The sequence below is a fragment of the Seriola lalandi genome, unplaced genomic scaffold (genome assembly GCF_002814215.2).
Source record: "Seriola lalandi dorsalis isolate HSWRI2012SDOR001 ecotype SW California unplaced genomic scaffold, Sedor1 jcf7180002054963, whole genome shotgun sequence".
In the NCBI taxonomy this organism is placed as follows: domain Eukaryota; kingdom Metazoa; phylum Chordata; class Actinopteri; order Carangiformes; family Carangidae; genus Seriola; species Seriola lalandi.
In genome coordinates, this window is record NW_019525514.1 from 738,122 (window position 1) to 753,497 (window position 15,376).

The 15,376-nt window shown below is 39.9% G+C and overlaps 3 protein-coding genes across 7 annotated transcripts in view; 2 read left to right on the forward strand and 1 right to left on the reverse strand.

Annotated features, from left to right (window-relative positions):
• Window positions 1-7: 7 nt before the first annotated feature.
• Window positions 8-3,971, reverse strand: ift20 (intraflagellar transport 20 homolog (Chlamydomonas)). Its single transcript, XM_023395467.2, has 5 exons — window positions 3,850-3,971; window positions 2,396-2,534; window positions 2,208-2,293; window positions 1,925-2,028; window positions 8-771 (listed from the first exon to the last, which is right to left on the reverse strand). Exons 2-5 carry the CDS (start codon window positions 2,520-2,522, stop codon window positions 690-692), a joined length of 399 nt encoding a protein of 132 aa, XP_023251235.1. The 5' UTR covers window positions 2,523-2,534; window positions 3,850-3,971; the 3' UTR covers window positions 8-689.
• A 1,039-nt stretch (window positions 3,972-5,010) lies between these two features.
• On the forward strand, window positions 5,011-11,749 carry tnfaip1 (tumor necrosis factor, alpha-induced protein 1 (endothelial)). 4 transcript variants are annotated; one of them, XM_023395465.2, is made up of 7 exons: window positions 5,011-5,244; window positions 7,101-7,441; window positions 7,867-8,036; window positions 8,324-8,407; window positions 9,542-9,594; window positions 9,939-10,134; window positions 10,905-11,749. In XM_023395465.2, exons 2-7 carry the CDS (start codon window positions 7,210-7,212, stop codon window positions 11,133-11,135), a joined length of 966 nt encoding a protein of 321 aa, XP_023251233.1. In that variant the 5' UTR covers window positions 5,011-5,244; window positions 7,101-7,209; the 3' UTR covers window positions 11,136-11,749. The 4 variants fall into 4 exon arrangements, with proteins under 4 accessions (XP_023251233.1, XP_023251232.1, XP_087026962.1 ...); XM_023395464.2 differs by lacking the exon at window positions 5,011-5,244 and adding an exon at window positions 5,340-5,508; XM_087170836.1 differs by lacking the exon at window positions 5,011-5,244 and adding an exon at window positions 5,576-6,001.
• A 1,681-nt stretch (window positions 11,750-13,430) lies between these two features.
• The window catches only part of sgsm2 (small G protein signaling modulator 2), a 57,763-nt gene continuing 55,817 nt past the window's right edge, over window positions 13,431-15,376 (forward strand). The window contains exon 1 of one of the 2 annotated variants that reach the window (XM_023395461.2): window positions 13,431-13,657. In XM_023395461.2, coding sequence (XP_023251229.2) covers window positions 13,598-13,657 — 60 coding nt within the window. In that variant the 5' untranslated portion in view covers window positions 13,431-13,597. The remainder of the gene's footprint in view (window positions 13,658-15,376) is intronic. The other variant, XM_087170835.1, reaches the window with a different exon arrangement.

Here is a 15,376-nt window from a genome sequence, read left to right on the forward strand (position 1 = left end):
TGTTAAATTCTTTAGATAAAGTAATTTTTATTAAAACAGTACATAATAGCACGATGTTAAAATGTGCAGCATCCTTACAGAAAAACATGATGCTTTTTCTTGTGCAATTTACAGTATTTATTCAAGTATAACAATAATTTGTCTAATGCATGAAAGACAATGATACAGACAGAAGGAGGAGACTGTTCCTCATGTGTTGTGCTCACTGACTGGTTGTACCAAAAGAATAACGGCAAAAATAACAAATGATCAAATCAGGATATTCATTTTTCAATCATTTAAAACCAAAATGTATTTACAAATTCATGCACATGCAGTATTTCAATTGATACAAAAAGTAATAAAACTAGATATACAGTCATTCTTCAGTATAAATAGTATAAATAATGTTCCTTTGTATAAATAGCTCCATCTTCTTTACTGTTGGTCTGAGATATTGAGATATTTGGTGTGAACAAAACTTAATGCTCCAGGTATATTCAAGCTTACATCACTGTAAATCCAGCTGTCAGCAGCTGGATGTTTCTTTACACACTCAAGCAGGAGGAAGGTGGAAAGAGAAGGTGGAGCTTCAGAATTGCTTCAGAAAAAGAGGGTGCAGCAGAGTAATCCTCTAGGGTGGGAATCACCCAGAGAAAACAGGACAGGCACTCTGGAAACGTGACGGCACAGGTCACATGGTCACATCCTCACTTCTGCAGGATGAACTGGTCGATGAACTCGTTCTGCTCAGACTCCACTTTGGACAGCGCTTCGTACTCGATGCGATACCTGAGACGAGGACACGGGAAACTGAGTGTAAACGGATTAACGCAGTAAAGAAAAATCATCACTCACTTGAAACCAATTACAAATAATATGCACAGGAGAAGTCACGATACGATCAGCAACAATTGTTTTTCCGAGGACAATAATTGGCCATTTAAAAAGTCACAACAGTTGCCAGGTGATGTCACGACATGAGCTCAATTTTAACTTCTTTAATCCGTATCAGAAACTTTATTGATCCCCAGGGAGAAATGAAGTTACAGTTGCTCCCTCAAGAATGGAAATGAAAGGGCAAAGAATAGAGAATATGAAGTAATATTATAAAGATAAAATATAAAAATGTAAATCATATGTAAATGATAATAGAAATATGTAAGGACATGGGGTTGATTGCTGTTTCTAAAACAAGCATCTACTTTAACATTAAAGCCATAACATGTCGTGACTTATCTCAGTTTTTAATTCATTTAAACTGATTTTATACACTGATATTTTAAACTGGTTATACATTAAGTTATTATTAGTTTATAACATTAGTTATTATGTTTAGCTAATTATTTGAACTGTTAATCTGTCATTTTTTAATTAAAACACTCAATTTTTTATCGGATACTTTTAGTTGATTGCTGTTTCTAAAACAAGCATCTACTTTAACATTAAAGCCATAACATGTCGTGACTTATCTCAGTTTTTAATTCATTTAAACTGATTTTATACACTGATATTTTAAACTGGTTATACATTAAGTTATTATTAGTTTATAACATTAGTTATTATGTTTAGCTAATTATTTGAACTGTTAATCTGTCATTTTTTAATTAAAACACTCAATTTTTTATCGGATACTTTTAGCTAAACATTTTATCTCTATATTACTAATTAAATCATTTAATTTTCACTTTTAGCTAAATTCTTCTACTTCCACTTCTCTTCTCGCTCACTAACTAGTTTCATGCCCTCTCTAACCAGCAGCAGACTGGTTAATGTGACGGTAGAAACCGTCACGACCAGTTATAATCCTGTGTAGATGTTTATTCTTTGGTTTTTTTTAATGACTGCTCATTTACAGGAGCCAACTACACTTCTGACAAACAACCTGAGAACAGATTGACCTGTTCTGGTTGGTTGTTGTGGAGTTGACAAAAACACAGTTTACCTCTCAAGTTGCATCTTCTTCTCTGCGATGAGCGCCTGAAGCTGCTGCTGCTGCGCCTCCCTCTGTTTCGCCACTGACTTCAGCAGGTTTCTGGCTCCTATCGCCTGAAGGAGAAGAACGGGGGGTTGAGCAAATGGAGTCCTACACTGAACAGTATACCTGAAAATAACTAAGGTTAGGTGAGTAAGAGTTCAACCACACCAGGTGCTTTAAAGCTCAGGCATGTAAGGACGTCAACTTCAGCAACACCCAATGAAAAGCAGCTTTAAATGTTGACGCTTACCTTCATCTTTTCTGTCTCCGCTTCTTTTGCCAGTTCGTCAACCAGCTCAATAAGACCTCCGACTATCTTCTGGAACTGGCCAATTTCTGTAAGAGACAACACTAATTCACACACCTGTACCACCTGTTGATATTGGAGGGGGGAAACAGTCACGACCAAATGGACCTGAAAAGATCTTCAGTGCTTACTGTCCACAAATTCTTTACACTCCTCCTTAAGCTCTGAGGTCTTCTGGCTGACATCAGGCTCCAGGACCCGGAGCTTGTTGAGTTCATCAAAATAAAAGCCTGCCTCTGCTAGCGGGTCTTTAGCCATGGCCACAGGCCGCTGTCACAGAGGAGACAAGACACGAAGGATGAAGAAACGAACAACAGAGACAAGTAGAGACTTTTAAATTTAAATTCAGTTCAGGCCTTGCAGTGGAAGATAAATGTTTCAGACAGTGAGAAATGTCAGTTAGACAACCCATATGTGAATTTAGTATATGTACGTATATTTAATTTACATATATGAAATATACATTTTTATTTTATATGTACATATACGTAAAAAATGATATAGGAAACCGATTATAAATTGGAACTATTTCATATACATTGCCATATATATCTAGCTCATACAAATATGTATGTTCATGTTTTATATATTATGATAAGCAGTAGAGTCCAAAGACCACCCAGAATGTGAAGATAGACATGTTTAAAATTAATGAAAAAATTAACAAGAAATATATATATAAGCATATAGAATTTTAATAAACTTCAATATATTAATTATCTGTGTATTATTAACATATAAGCTCACAACATGTTATACCATATTAAAAAAAGGAAATATTTTTAATGTATGTAAAATTTACTATGGATATTTTATAATGCGATAAAAATATATCCCCTTATTTGTGACACACATGGCAACATTCCTGTGGATATTGGGACATTTATGTCATGTATTACAGACTGTGTATCAACAGGGTTTATAGCTTGATAACGGATCTTATGCTGACGAGTTTCTTGTTATGCAGCTGCAGTGATGGTGTGTCTCTCAGTATCGTTACCATTGGACACGGTTATTGGTGTATAATAATCAATGAGCTGTGTCTCTCTGTATCGTTACCATTGGACACGGTTATTGGTGTATAATAAACAATGAGCCGTGTGAAAGAGCAGCAGCAGCCGGTGCCTCGTTTTGAATGATGAAACTTTATTTATTCACTGCACCTTTTTGTGTAAAACGCTGAAACCTACAGCTGCAACTCGAAGTGTAAATGATGTAGCTGCTATTAGCATTAGCGTTAGCCTTTGATCCTGTGTAAATGAGTTAACAGGATTTAACGGTAACTTCATAAAATTAATTATACGGTTAATCTACAACAGTGGACACAGTATTAAATAATTGGGCTCATAGTTAAATATTTCCCCCTCATATATGGCCTCACCTCACCATGTTTGTGATAGCTTTAGCTTTCTTGCCTAAAATAGTAAAATTAACTCAGCTAGTTAGCTACATTTCGTTAGCCTGCTCTGAAGCTAGCTGTACGGTTTAAAAACACACCACCTCCCTGGTTAAAGCTAATTACGCTCCTGAGACAGAAACATTAAACCGCATGTAGCTGCAGTCAGGACAGAAAACTGTATTTTACCTGTTTAATCTGCTCCAACCGTCAACGCTGCTGCTCCTGTGATGAGTGTATATGTGGCAGAACAACTACACTAGACGGAGCCGCTTGCCCCTCCCCAAGGAAACCAGACGCCGTGCGTGCGCGTGCGTGCGTGCGTGCGTGTACTCTTATCTCTATGACTTACAGACCTTAAAGAGTGTTTACATAACATTTTGGTCGGTCCCCACAACAAAGGCAGTTTAAGGGCTGGTTTTAGGCTTCAGGTCAGAATCGGGTTTAGGTCCAGATTTAGGTTCAGGTTTAGGTTTAGGTTTAGGGGTTAAGGGTTCAGGTTTAGGGGTTAAGGGTTAAGGTTTAGGGGTTAAGGGTTCAGGTTTAGGGGTTAAGGGTTCAGGTTTAGGGGTTAGGGTTAAGGTTTAGGGGTTAAGAGTTCAGGTTTAGGGGTTAAGGGTTCAGGTTTAGGGGTTAAGGGTTAAGGGTTCAGGTTGGGCATTAAGCAAACGTGACATTAAATGTGTTGTACTTTCATTCGCCCAAACCTCAACAGATTGCTATTACTTAAGGTTGATGGGCTTTTACTTTGAAATTAGAGCGGAATAAGGGGCTTTTACATTGAAATTAAAACGGAAAAGGTTGTATTTTGAGATCATAATTATGACACAATAAGACTAAGACTCTTCATATTGCCTAATTTTGATATACTGCGGGTCGATTTTTGTTTCATCATCTGGGGAAAATGGCTTCCATATAAACCTATAGCCTATTATCATTTCCACCATCGTTTGTTGAATGTTATTCTTTTCTGTAAATTAATTCCCTATCTTGTCTTGTACATTGATTTTTTTTAATTTAATTTAAAAAACGATCGAATGACAAGCTGACTATGGCCAGGGATGATTTTTTTCATACATATGCCAACATCTTTTGACCAAATGTCCAAATTAAAAGTGAATGTGACCGATATGAAAATGCCATACCTCCAGTTTATGGTGATAATAGCTGACCTGACAGGTCAGGGATGGAAACAGCTGGAAACAGCTGGCAATGCGCGTTACTGACTGTAGGGGGCAGCAGGACGCTTCCAACAGTGCAGCCTGACCTGAACTTATTAGAAGAAGGAGGAGAGAGGGGTGGTTATATAATACATACAGGATTAGGAAATAGGGTGTAAATATCTTTATCACTGTTAATGTTATTATTATTTGTTTATTACTTTTTTCCCCTTTAGTATTCAGGTGATTGCGTGCACTGTGACACAGTAGGTGGCGGTAGTATGCACCTCTAAAGCTGGTTTGGATCCGGGAAGAAGAACAAGAAGAGAGTCGGCTAAAATAATCTGACTAACTGTTGCGAACCAACTTGGAGATGCATCAGGGGGAATGTTCAGTAATCTAATGAAGTATCTCAAAAACACAGGTTTGATCATAAAATGTTTTTATATTATTATAATGTTCCACATTCCCGTCCAGTAGGTGGCGGTAAAGCGCCTGATAGCTGGTTGCCAATCGACAAATCAAATCAAAAGAAGAAGTAGAAGAATCAGAAGGAGAGAGTTTAACTTTTGATAGATTTTCTTTATATTTCTCCTCTTGTGACGGTTGGTGATAAACGTTAAAGCAGAGGTGAATCCGTCACGCGATGTGCGGTTTCCTGTCAACAGGTGAAGACAGCGCGAGGCCGGTAGGTGAACGTCACAGTCGGTAAAGTGATGCCCACGGTTTGTGTTGTTCACCACAGGATGGGAACGTCAGGCGCTCCATTGAAAACTCTGGCAACACATTTGGAGAACTTTGCCTTTCTAAATCTTATTCTAGCTTATAACTAACCTCATATGTATTAAGTGAAAACCGAACTTCGACTTTTACCACATTTTCAACTTATATTAGTGGCTACTTTGTCTAGTTTTATCGTATTGAAAGTTTGGCTGCTCTACTCAACATTAGCTAACATTAGCTAACATTAGCTAAACCCACCTACGTAGGAAGAAGCCGTTTCACAAACCAGTGTAGCTTTACGGTGATATCTTGTCCCAAAGAAGCACTGAGAGGTGGATTATTGACAAGACGAATTGACCAGAAGACTATAACTATATTCTCGTTGGTAAAATAGTCTCGTACAAAGTTAGATTTTTGCCAACAAACAAGAAAATATTTAAAAGGACATGTTTTTGAAGGTAGTTAAGTGTGTATACGACCGAACAGGCTATCCTAGCTAACCCACAGCTAGCTGTTGACTTGGTACAAGTTAATTAACTAAGTTAGCCGTTGCCAAGAAATATGAAATTCACATGCTATTGGTTGAATTAGGTTAGCTAACGCTGTTGCTCACGCAGCCATGACAGATCTCTGTCTGTAAATACTCTGTCGGGACAAAGTGTGTGGTTTAACGTTGAACACAAGCTAACCAGATACTTTAACCAACAGACAGGCAGCTATGTAATGTTATAACGCCAGTGTTTATTAGCTAGCATTGCTGTACCTGAGATGATGAGATCATTGAAGGTGTTAATGCTGTCACACTTCACTAATTTGGCCTATATCTTGGTTGGGATTACTACCAGAATCTAGTAGAGGTTGGAAATCAGCTGCTAATTTTAGTTAATGTCAAGATCACCAGACGTTACCTCATAATTTATTTATTTACGTATAAGTATTTGACATGTGCAAGTGTAATTTGAAAAGTGCAATTGTACAACTCATATTCTTACATATTTCTATTTTTCCCCTATTTTCTATATTATAGTATAAGGACATCTTTTGTATGTATTTAAGTATATATTTATATTTAAACTCATGTCCTTACATATTTCTTTACATTTTTTCTGTTTATGTATATATTTATCTTGTGTGTGTTTGTGTGTGTGTATATATATATATATATATATATATATATATTTATTTTAATATTTTTCATATTCTCTTGTCTTTGCTGAAGAGCAACTGTAACTCAACCTAATTTCCCCCTGGGGATCAATTAAGTTTGGAGATCGGCAAACTTATTTAGTCATAATTTCTCCTTTTTACTGATTTATATTTACCTCCTCACTACCCTTTCAGTTTCCTGCCCATCCACATTGAATTTAATGTTAAGGGAAACTGAAGAAAAGATACCAGTAGAGTAGATAGTTTCCACTGTGTGTTGTGATTCATGTCTTCAGCCACTGGGCGTCCTGCTTCACCAGTTAAACATTCTTACTGACCTCTCCTGTGTAGCTCCATAGTGAAGTTTCAGCTTCAGCTCAGGGCTCTGTGTGTTTTGTTTTCTTCTCTCAGGAATGATCTGTAGCAGTGAGAGGTTGTGGCAGCCTCATCAGTAGCTGTCACCACGGCGGGGGACCTTCGGACCTCCGTCTGCAGGGTGGTCATCTACCTCCAAAAGGTCATGTCTGGAGACAGCTGCCTGCCCCAGCATCACACCTCCCCAGCCCCTCCTCTGGCCTGTCCCAAGACCAAGACCAGCAATTATCGAGGAGCGGTCGGCCTGGGCAACAAGTATGTCCGGCTTAATGTTGGCGGGACCCTGTTTTACAGCACGCTGCAAATACTGACCAGGCAGAACTGCTTGCTGAAGGCCATGTTCAGCGGACAGAAGGAAGTGTTCACTGATAAAGAAGGTAAACCATCTCTGAACTACAGACGCAAGATGACTGTCAACATTATTACTGACAGTAGCATTGCCAATTTTTTGTTTTAGGGTAAAAGACAAAGACATTCACATCAAATTCAAATTTATATTTATATTTAAAATATTAAGATTTAAAGTGATACATTCTATAGTACAGAAAAAAGTCTTATAACTTTTTTTTCCAAGGAACCTCCTATTCGCCTTTGACACTTTACTCAAGATGATATTGCAGATTAAATAGTAAAAAATAACTCAGACACTGATGTTCACATATGATCACAACTGGTCTAGAATGAATCAGATCATTTTAATGGAAATGATCATTATGTCATGGCCTGTCAAAGACTCCAGACACCAGTGTCTTACAGGAAACAGATGTTCATATTCTTAACATGGTGTTTTGTGTGTGTTCAGGTTGGATCCTGATTGATCGCAGTGGGAAACACTTCGGCACCATCCTGTGCTACCTGCGTGACGGCACAGTCGCCTTACCCAAAGGCCGTCAAGCTGTCCTGGAGCTGCTGGCTGAGGCGAAGTATTACCTCATCCATGGCCTGGTGGAGCTTTGTCAGAACAGCCTGCAGGTCAGTCACACGCAATGTAGTACGAAACCGTTTCTGGACATTAATTTGAATTTCATGTTGTTAGTTTAAGTGTCAGACCTTTTTTTATTTGTGTGTTTATTTGTTTCCTTTGTCATTGTCCACTGAAGTAATGTTCTGAACCAGAATAATGGTTCAAATGTGTTTATAGTCTCATCTCAATGTGACTTACCCACATTACCCACTTTAAAATGTTATGCCTAGTCTGAACCACATTCTAACTACCTATGATGCTTTTAACTCCCATTGTATGTGATTCTGATTGACAGGGCAATAAAGAGCAGCCCCTGTGTGTTATACCTGTGGTCACCTCCAGTAAGGAAGAAGAGAGGCTCATCCAGTCTTCCACCAAGGTAAACACTGAGCTGGAGCTGGATCATTATGAAGAATCTGAAGTGTTTTTGAACTTTTCAACAGCAGCTCCAGTGTGAAAATTCAGGATCCAACAGTGATTTGTCTTTTCTAGGAATTTGTTCTTGATAATTAAAAGGTAAAATAACCGTTCATTTCATTTAGCAGCTATTCCAAGATAAACATATGATTTGGTTATTTTCTTCATATGAATGAATGAATGAATGAATGAATGAATGAATGCATGCACTCACAGTGGCGTCAGAAAGGTTTCACACCCCTTCACTGCTCACACACTTTATTGTGTCGTAGATTTAATTTTAAATTGTTCATCAAAAATTATAATTAAATCTACAGCACAATATAGTTTGGACAGTGAAGGGTCTGAAAACTGTAAAACTGTTTCTCGTCATCAGCTGTGTCCCAGTTCAGGGGCGTCGCCCTTCGTAGACCGCGAAGGCCGAATTGAAATGAGACGGTCTGGTCTACAGAGGATTTTCACTTTGCGTCACCAGCTGTGCCTGCACTTACTGTTGCAGGCTCCCATCGCCTAGCAACCGTGACAACATTTACATTTTTATTTCTCCCCGCCAGTGACAGTCAGAGCAGCAGCCATATTGTTTTCATGTTGTCCATCCGTCTCGTTCTCGTGGACACGATATCTCAGAAGCACCTTGAGGGAACTTCTTCAAATTTGGCACAAACATTCACCTGGACTCAAGGATGAACTGATTAGATTTTGGTAGCTAAAGGTTAAATGGAAGATTCTAGCTTTCACAAAGACTTTTGGTTTTATCAGTTGAACCGTTGGCTGTTGAACTGAGCTGAAACACAGCACTTACATTTGTCACTGTAATCCTCAGGCTCTCTGTCACTGTTGTTTGCTTTCATTACTGGTGCGCATTGAATCTTGGGATAGATTGGGCCATGAAGGATCCACCTGTTCGGTCCTACATTACACAGGAAACGGAGGATGCATTTGAAATGTGACGGCTTAGTCGCACCGCTGTCACGCATTTGGTCTTCAAATGCAGCCTCTGAACTGGGACACAGCTGCTTCAAGTTCATTCATATTCTCCACATTTAGAAATCAAAGAAGTGAAACCCTGATATTTAATGTCTTGTTTCTCTGTTAGCCTGTGGTGAAGCTGGTGTACAACAGAAGCAATAACAAGTACTCCTACACCAGGTGAGAAAGTCTTCCTCCAGAGGTCCCTCTGCTTCCATCATTACCAGTACTTGTACCAGTACAAGTACCACAAGTACTTATAATGTACATACCTTCTTATTTATGGTTGATTTATTTTTCTACTTTATTCTATTGTTATACTTGTTTTTTTCTTCTACCTCGTTTTCCTACGCTGCAGTAACAAGTGAATTTCCCCGGTGTGGGATCAATAAAGGTTTATCTTATCTTTCATCTTATAAATTACAGATAATTGACCCCGGGCACTGTGTTTGTTTGTTTGTTTGTTTGTTTGTTTGTTTGTTTGTGGTTGATGAGTCTCCATCACTTTGCTGTTGTGTTCGCAGTAACTCAGACGACAACCTGCTGAAGAACATCGAGCTGTTCGACCGGCTGTCTCTCAGCTTCAACGGCCGTGTCCTCTTCATCAAGGACGTGATCGGAGACGAGATCTGCTGCTGGTCGTTCTACGGTCAGGGCCGCAAACTGGCCGAGGTGTGCTGCACCTCCATCGTCTACGCCACAGAGAAGAAACAGACCAAGGTGAGGAAGCAGGAAGTCACACTTAATGTTTTTGAGAAGGAACAGGAGAAATGTTGTTTGTATGGCTCTGTTTCATGGAAGGGAGAACTTCATGACACTTGGTTTATTCAGCTGGAATCAGATTTCTTTGACATGTATGTGGATAACAGACATGATGAACACATGTACGTAACAAAGACTTAAGAAACAGCAGAGCAGTGGAAGAGGAAAGATCATTTCTGACTAAAGTACCTGCCTCCACCCCCTAACTCCCAGCTAATCCAAAAATGGTCAAAGAGGAGGGGGTGTGTGAGGAGCTGAGACTTTTAGTGACAAACATATGCTCACCCACCTGTCACTCAAAGAGACCACGCCCTCAATCCTCCATAACTGTAGTCCTTAATAAAATGTAAACAGGTGAGTTATATAAAGTTTTTGTACCAGGCTGTAAACATGTTTATTTCTGCTGTAAAGTTGGACATTTTAACATGGGAGTCTATGGGGACTGACTCACTGTTGGAGCCAGACTCTAGTGGCCGTTAGAGGAACTGCAGCTGCTGGTTCTTCAGTGTTGATGCTTCATGTTTCAGCCTCAGAGGTTGATGCTTGGTAGATTCTCCACAGAGAAATGAACAAAATAATGAAAACGATTTCCATACAGACAGACCATTATCAATTATTGTGGAACGTCAGTTTAAATGGGTCTTATGACTGTTTGTGTATTTTCAGGTTTTCAGATTTAATCCGTCTGTTCACACTGCAGATACAGTACCTGTTTCTTTCCGTCTCAGGTGGAGTTTCCTGAAGCTCGGATCTACGAGGAGACCCTGAACACTTTGCTGTACGAGACGATGCCGCTGCCCGACAACTCCCTGCTGGAGGCCACGCGTCGAAGCTACAACAGCTGCGGCTCTCACAGCGAGGAGGAGGAGGGGCCGGGGGGAGCCGAGCTTCGCGAGCGCGTCCGTCGAATCCACGTCAAGAGGTACAGCACATACGACGACCGGCCCCTGGGACACTGAGACTGAAACCCCAAACCTCCGGACTGATGATGAACACTCAAACACGGAGTCTGTTGATGCTCATACGTTTGTATTTTGAATTTTTTTTTATCCTAGTGTCGCCACCACTATCTGAAGGAAGTCCTAATCATGACCTTGATGTAATTACATCTTCCAGTTGTGGCGTCGTCTGCTCTGTCCATCATAATTTAAGAATAATTATCAGAGCAGCTTCTTCAGATATCTACAGAAGTGTATGTTTTTAATGACATTTAGATTCGTAGTGGAGGAAAAATCACTAATATGCACTATTTCTTAGATGAAATATTGTTCCAATCATAGCACTTACACTCTGAATCAGCAGGAGAGCCTGTTTCATATTTATGGATTGTATTTTTCATATACGCATTTATAACAGTTTGTTTGCCAAAGATGAACCTGTTTTTAGTTTTAATGCAGTTTCACCATGATGCCTTTTTTCCAGCTGTGAAGATAAAAGTTGTTGTTGTTCAACTGTTGTTTGTGTTTTGCTCAGTTTTTAGTTGAAAGTCGGGCTGAACGATGTGCAACAAAAATCATATTGTGATTATTTTTTTATGTAATTTTCACTGAAAAAATATAGAAATGATGATGTGTTTTTTGTTTAGTTTGTACCAAACAAACATGTTCTTTTACATCTGGACGATAAGATTTATAGGTCGGGGCGTCTCTGTAGCACCACAACACTTCATTCATGGTCTGTTGCAGCTGCTGATTTGGATATTTCACTTTGCCATATTGTGATTTTGATATTATTTTGATTAATTGTTCAGCCCTTGTAGGAAGGAATATTGAGAAAATCTACAGTTTGAACTTCAGGAGAACAAAACGCTGGCCTCAGAGAACCAGTGACGCCTGAGCTGCTGCTTTGTCAGAGCCACTGGTGAATCGTTTACAGTTCAATCAAACAAACTGCATTTAATAATAATAAAGAAGTCAATAGAATTAGACTAAGAAAGCCTTTACTGTCATTGTGAGCTCTCCATTCAACGACAGCGCTCCTCATTGGTGCATCGGAAAAAGACAAACAAGCAACATAAAAAAAAAACACAAGACACAGAAACTTTTCGACTAATAATAATAATAATAATATAGATCTATAAGTCGTGCCAGAGGGCAACTGTTGAAACATCAAATTCAAAGACTGAAGCCTAAAAAAGCGAAAGCAAACACATGTAGTCAACTGAGCTGCAATAAGTACTTCTGACCATCAAAGTACATTTATCCAATCACATTTTTCATTCTTTTTATTGTCTCTAGGCAGAGAAAAGGTTAGCTGGCTCACTCATTGGTTAGGAGTTCATAACCAGGTTGTAAACCAATGAAAAAAACATACCCAAAGGCCCCCCCCCCCCTCCAGCCAGAACTTGAAAAAATGTTTTTTATGTTGGAAGAAGTGAAAAAGAAGAAGTCGCCTGACTCTGATGGACGCCACACGACAATATTTACAACCTTACATGAAAAATGCTCTTAATTCTTTTGATTTTACGAATTAAAGGAATAAAAACAATTGAAGAATAGATATACAGCAGGACTTCACAGCTGCTTCAAAGGTACGGAGTCATCATTTTATCAGTCAGCCTTAACCAAAGTTTATTACAGTGCAACAGGTACCATCGTATAAATACATGGCTGTCCCCCTTTTTTATGTCATAGATGAGAACATTGGATATTTTAATGATTGATTGATCAGAAATCAATCAACAACAAAACTTACATGTAGCTCCTTTAAAGAAGGGACTCCAGCAGAGGAGGTCATTCTGTGTCATGTGGCTGTGACGTCATTTATTTAGCAGCAGGCCAGCCTGGCATCAGCCCTGAGGATGACCAACGTGCTTCAGAGGGGAGGGGACTATTTTTAGCATCTTTCTGATCAGCCGCAGTTTCTCTCTGTGAATGAAGCCATTTTTTTTTTTTTTGTTTTGTTTTTTTTTTTTTTAAGAAAGCTGCATTTTAATGAGCTCATTACACACAATGGAGTCACATGTCTGTGCATTCAAGAATAAAACCATAGTGAATTATTGCAACCATCCAACCTCTCCGCACTCACCTGTCCGCCTGTCACGCAGCTTTCCCGCCCAGAGAAGGAAAAAAAAAAGAGAAAAGAAACTGCTAAAAATAACTTGGAGGCTCCACAGGTTGGTGTGTTGGATGCTGAGAGGCTGCAGGCCGCCGGGCGGGGCGGGGCTGGATGCTGGAGCCTGTGAGCTCCACTGATTTATTTATTTTTTTTAACTCCTCCATTGATCAGTAAGAGTGAGGAAGGCGGATCCTCTGACGTCGTCCCCAGGCTGCTCGGCTGCGTCAGAGTCCGGCCGAGCCAAGGAAGAAGGAAACGGGGAATAAAAAGGAGCGAGGTTGTGAGAGGCCGGGGAGAGCGGACTGAGAGCCCGGAGAGACAGACCTGCGTCGTGCACACCGCGGACGGACGGACGGACAGAGACATGGAGGGCTCCACGGAGGAAGAGCACAAAGAGAAATTACTGTGGAACGTCAAGCGGGAGGTAAGCGCTGTTTCCTCGGCCTCAGCTCCACATTCACGGTTCTACTGTGTTAGTCTGTGTCTTCATTCAGCTCCAACAACCACAACCTGTGTGTTGGTGTTGATGGACATCTTGTGTTTACACGCTGATTTCTGCAGCTGAACATTAATGGACCTTTAACCAGCTGAACTGCACCTGCTTTCATTTCTCTAACGCAGCATCATTTTCTTTATTTGCTTCAGGTAAAAAAAAAAAAAAAAATGAATTCACTAATAATAATAATAATAATTAAATCACTACAATAATATGACATGGAGTTAAATCTCATGAATGTGCTGGAAAATATTCCTTCAATACGTTATCAAAGTTTAAATTATGCACATTTCACCTGAAATATATTTTGCATCATTTTATAAAATCCCTGACAAATTTATAATGAAGCTGCTGTTATTTAATGAGCGTTGAACCAACATTACAAGCCACAGTCTGAAGTGTTGTAGCAGAGCGTCTCTAACATCCACAACTCAAACAGCGCCACAGGCTTTTTGTTCCCGGTGATGAACGTCTCACCTCCCTCCTGTAACCTCCTCTACCCGCTCCCTCCGTAATCCTCCACACAAGGATCCTCCTGCAGCGACATGTCGCTGTCAATCAGAAGCAGCTGATTGTGACAGTGGATGTGACAGTGGATGTGGCGAGGTGTGGCTCGCCGGCTGCACTTCTTCAGTCTGAGTGAGTGGAAATGTGAGCTCGTAGTTTCCATCGTTATAATAGAGAGGAGGGAAAGGTCACGCTAAAAATATCCAGATAAAAATCCGTCTGACATCAACCGAAGAAACGGATCATTTATGATCTGTGTTCTGATGTGGCGTTAGTTCTCAATTAACTGAATGTAATCAGCACTTCATGTTTGGTGACAAATCAATGGATCGATCCGATTACCAAAGCTGGTGAGAGCCTGAAGAAAGAGAAAGTAACACACAGTAATACTCTGAATATTCTTTACTGTAACATCATCGCTCTGTAGTGGACGTCAGTGATCCACCTGTTGTTCAGCCTGCGACACCTGAACCTTCAGGTCGATGCAGTTTGTCTGTTTTCAGCTCTTCTTTCTCTTTTGAAAATAACTCTGCTGTTTTTTCACTGATGCACCTGCACTTTGGTTTTTTTGTGTTGCCGGGAAAATTGGTACAGTCCTTCACAGACAGGAAACACGTCGGCACAGATTTAATTCTGATGGTTTACCAGGATGGTGGCAACGCTAGAGGCCATGACGGGGTCAAGTCAAAGCTAACAGCAAAAACACAAGCGATGCCTGTTCAGCTTTATTCCTACTGTTGTGTCACTGTAGTTCGTACTGAGAGTAAACTGCTGGGACTTGAATCAGTACAGACCTGGGGATTTAGAGAAGGTCGAATTGTGACTGAACAAGAAACAACCCAATTTGACGTCAAGACAAAACTGACTCAAAACCATCACAAGATCGAGACGGGTCAAAGCACCTCTCTAGACCGAGACAAGTCCGAGTTAAAACACCTGTGAGTCAGAGGCGTAATACCAAGGACACCAAGACAAATCTGACTGAAACCAGTGCTTGAAGTGTGCGATACTTTAATTTACCAAAGAGTGTCCTGATGGATGTGGAGTAACAGATCTGAAGCCTGACGAGTTCAGTTACTACACACACACACACACACACACACACACACACAGACACACACACACACACAGACACACACA

Excerpts from the sequence above, each read along its gene's own strand:
- ift20 (XM_023395467.2), bottom strand. The coding sequence starts at position 2,522 with ATGGCTAAAGACCCGCTAGCAGAGGCAGGCTTTTATTTTGATGAACTC. Across the intron at positions 2,294-2,395 it reads GTGTAAAGAATTTGTGGACA|AAATTGGCCAGTTCCAGAAG; the intron begins GTAAGCACTGAA and ends TGTCTCTTACAG. Across the intron at positions 2,029-2,207 it reads CGGAGACAGAAAAGATGAAG|GCGATAGGAGCCAGAAACCT; the intron begins GTAAGCGTCAAC and ends CTTCTCCTTCAG.
- tnfaip1 (XM_023395465.2), top strand. The coding sequence starts at position 7,210 with ATGTCTGGAGACAGCTGCCTGCCCCAGCATCACACCTCCCCAGCCCCT. Across the intron at positions 8,037-8,323 it reads TTTGTCAGAACAGCCTGCAG|GGCAATAAAGAGCAGCCCCT; the intron begins GTCAGTCACACG and ends TCTGATTGACAG. Across the intron at positions 10,135-10,904 it reads CAGAGAAGAAACAGACCAAG|GTGGAGTTTCCTGAAGCTCG; the intron begins GTGAGGAAGCAG and ends TTTCCGTCTCAG.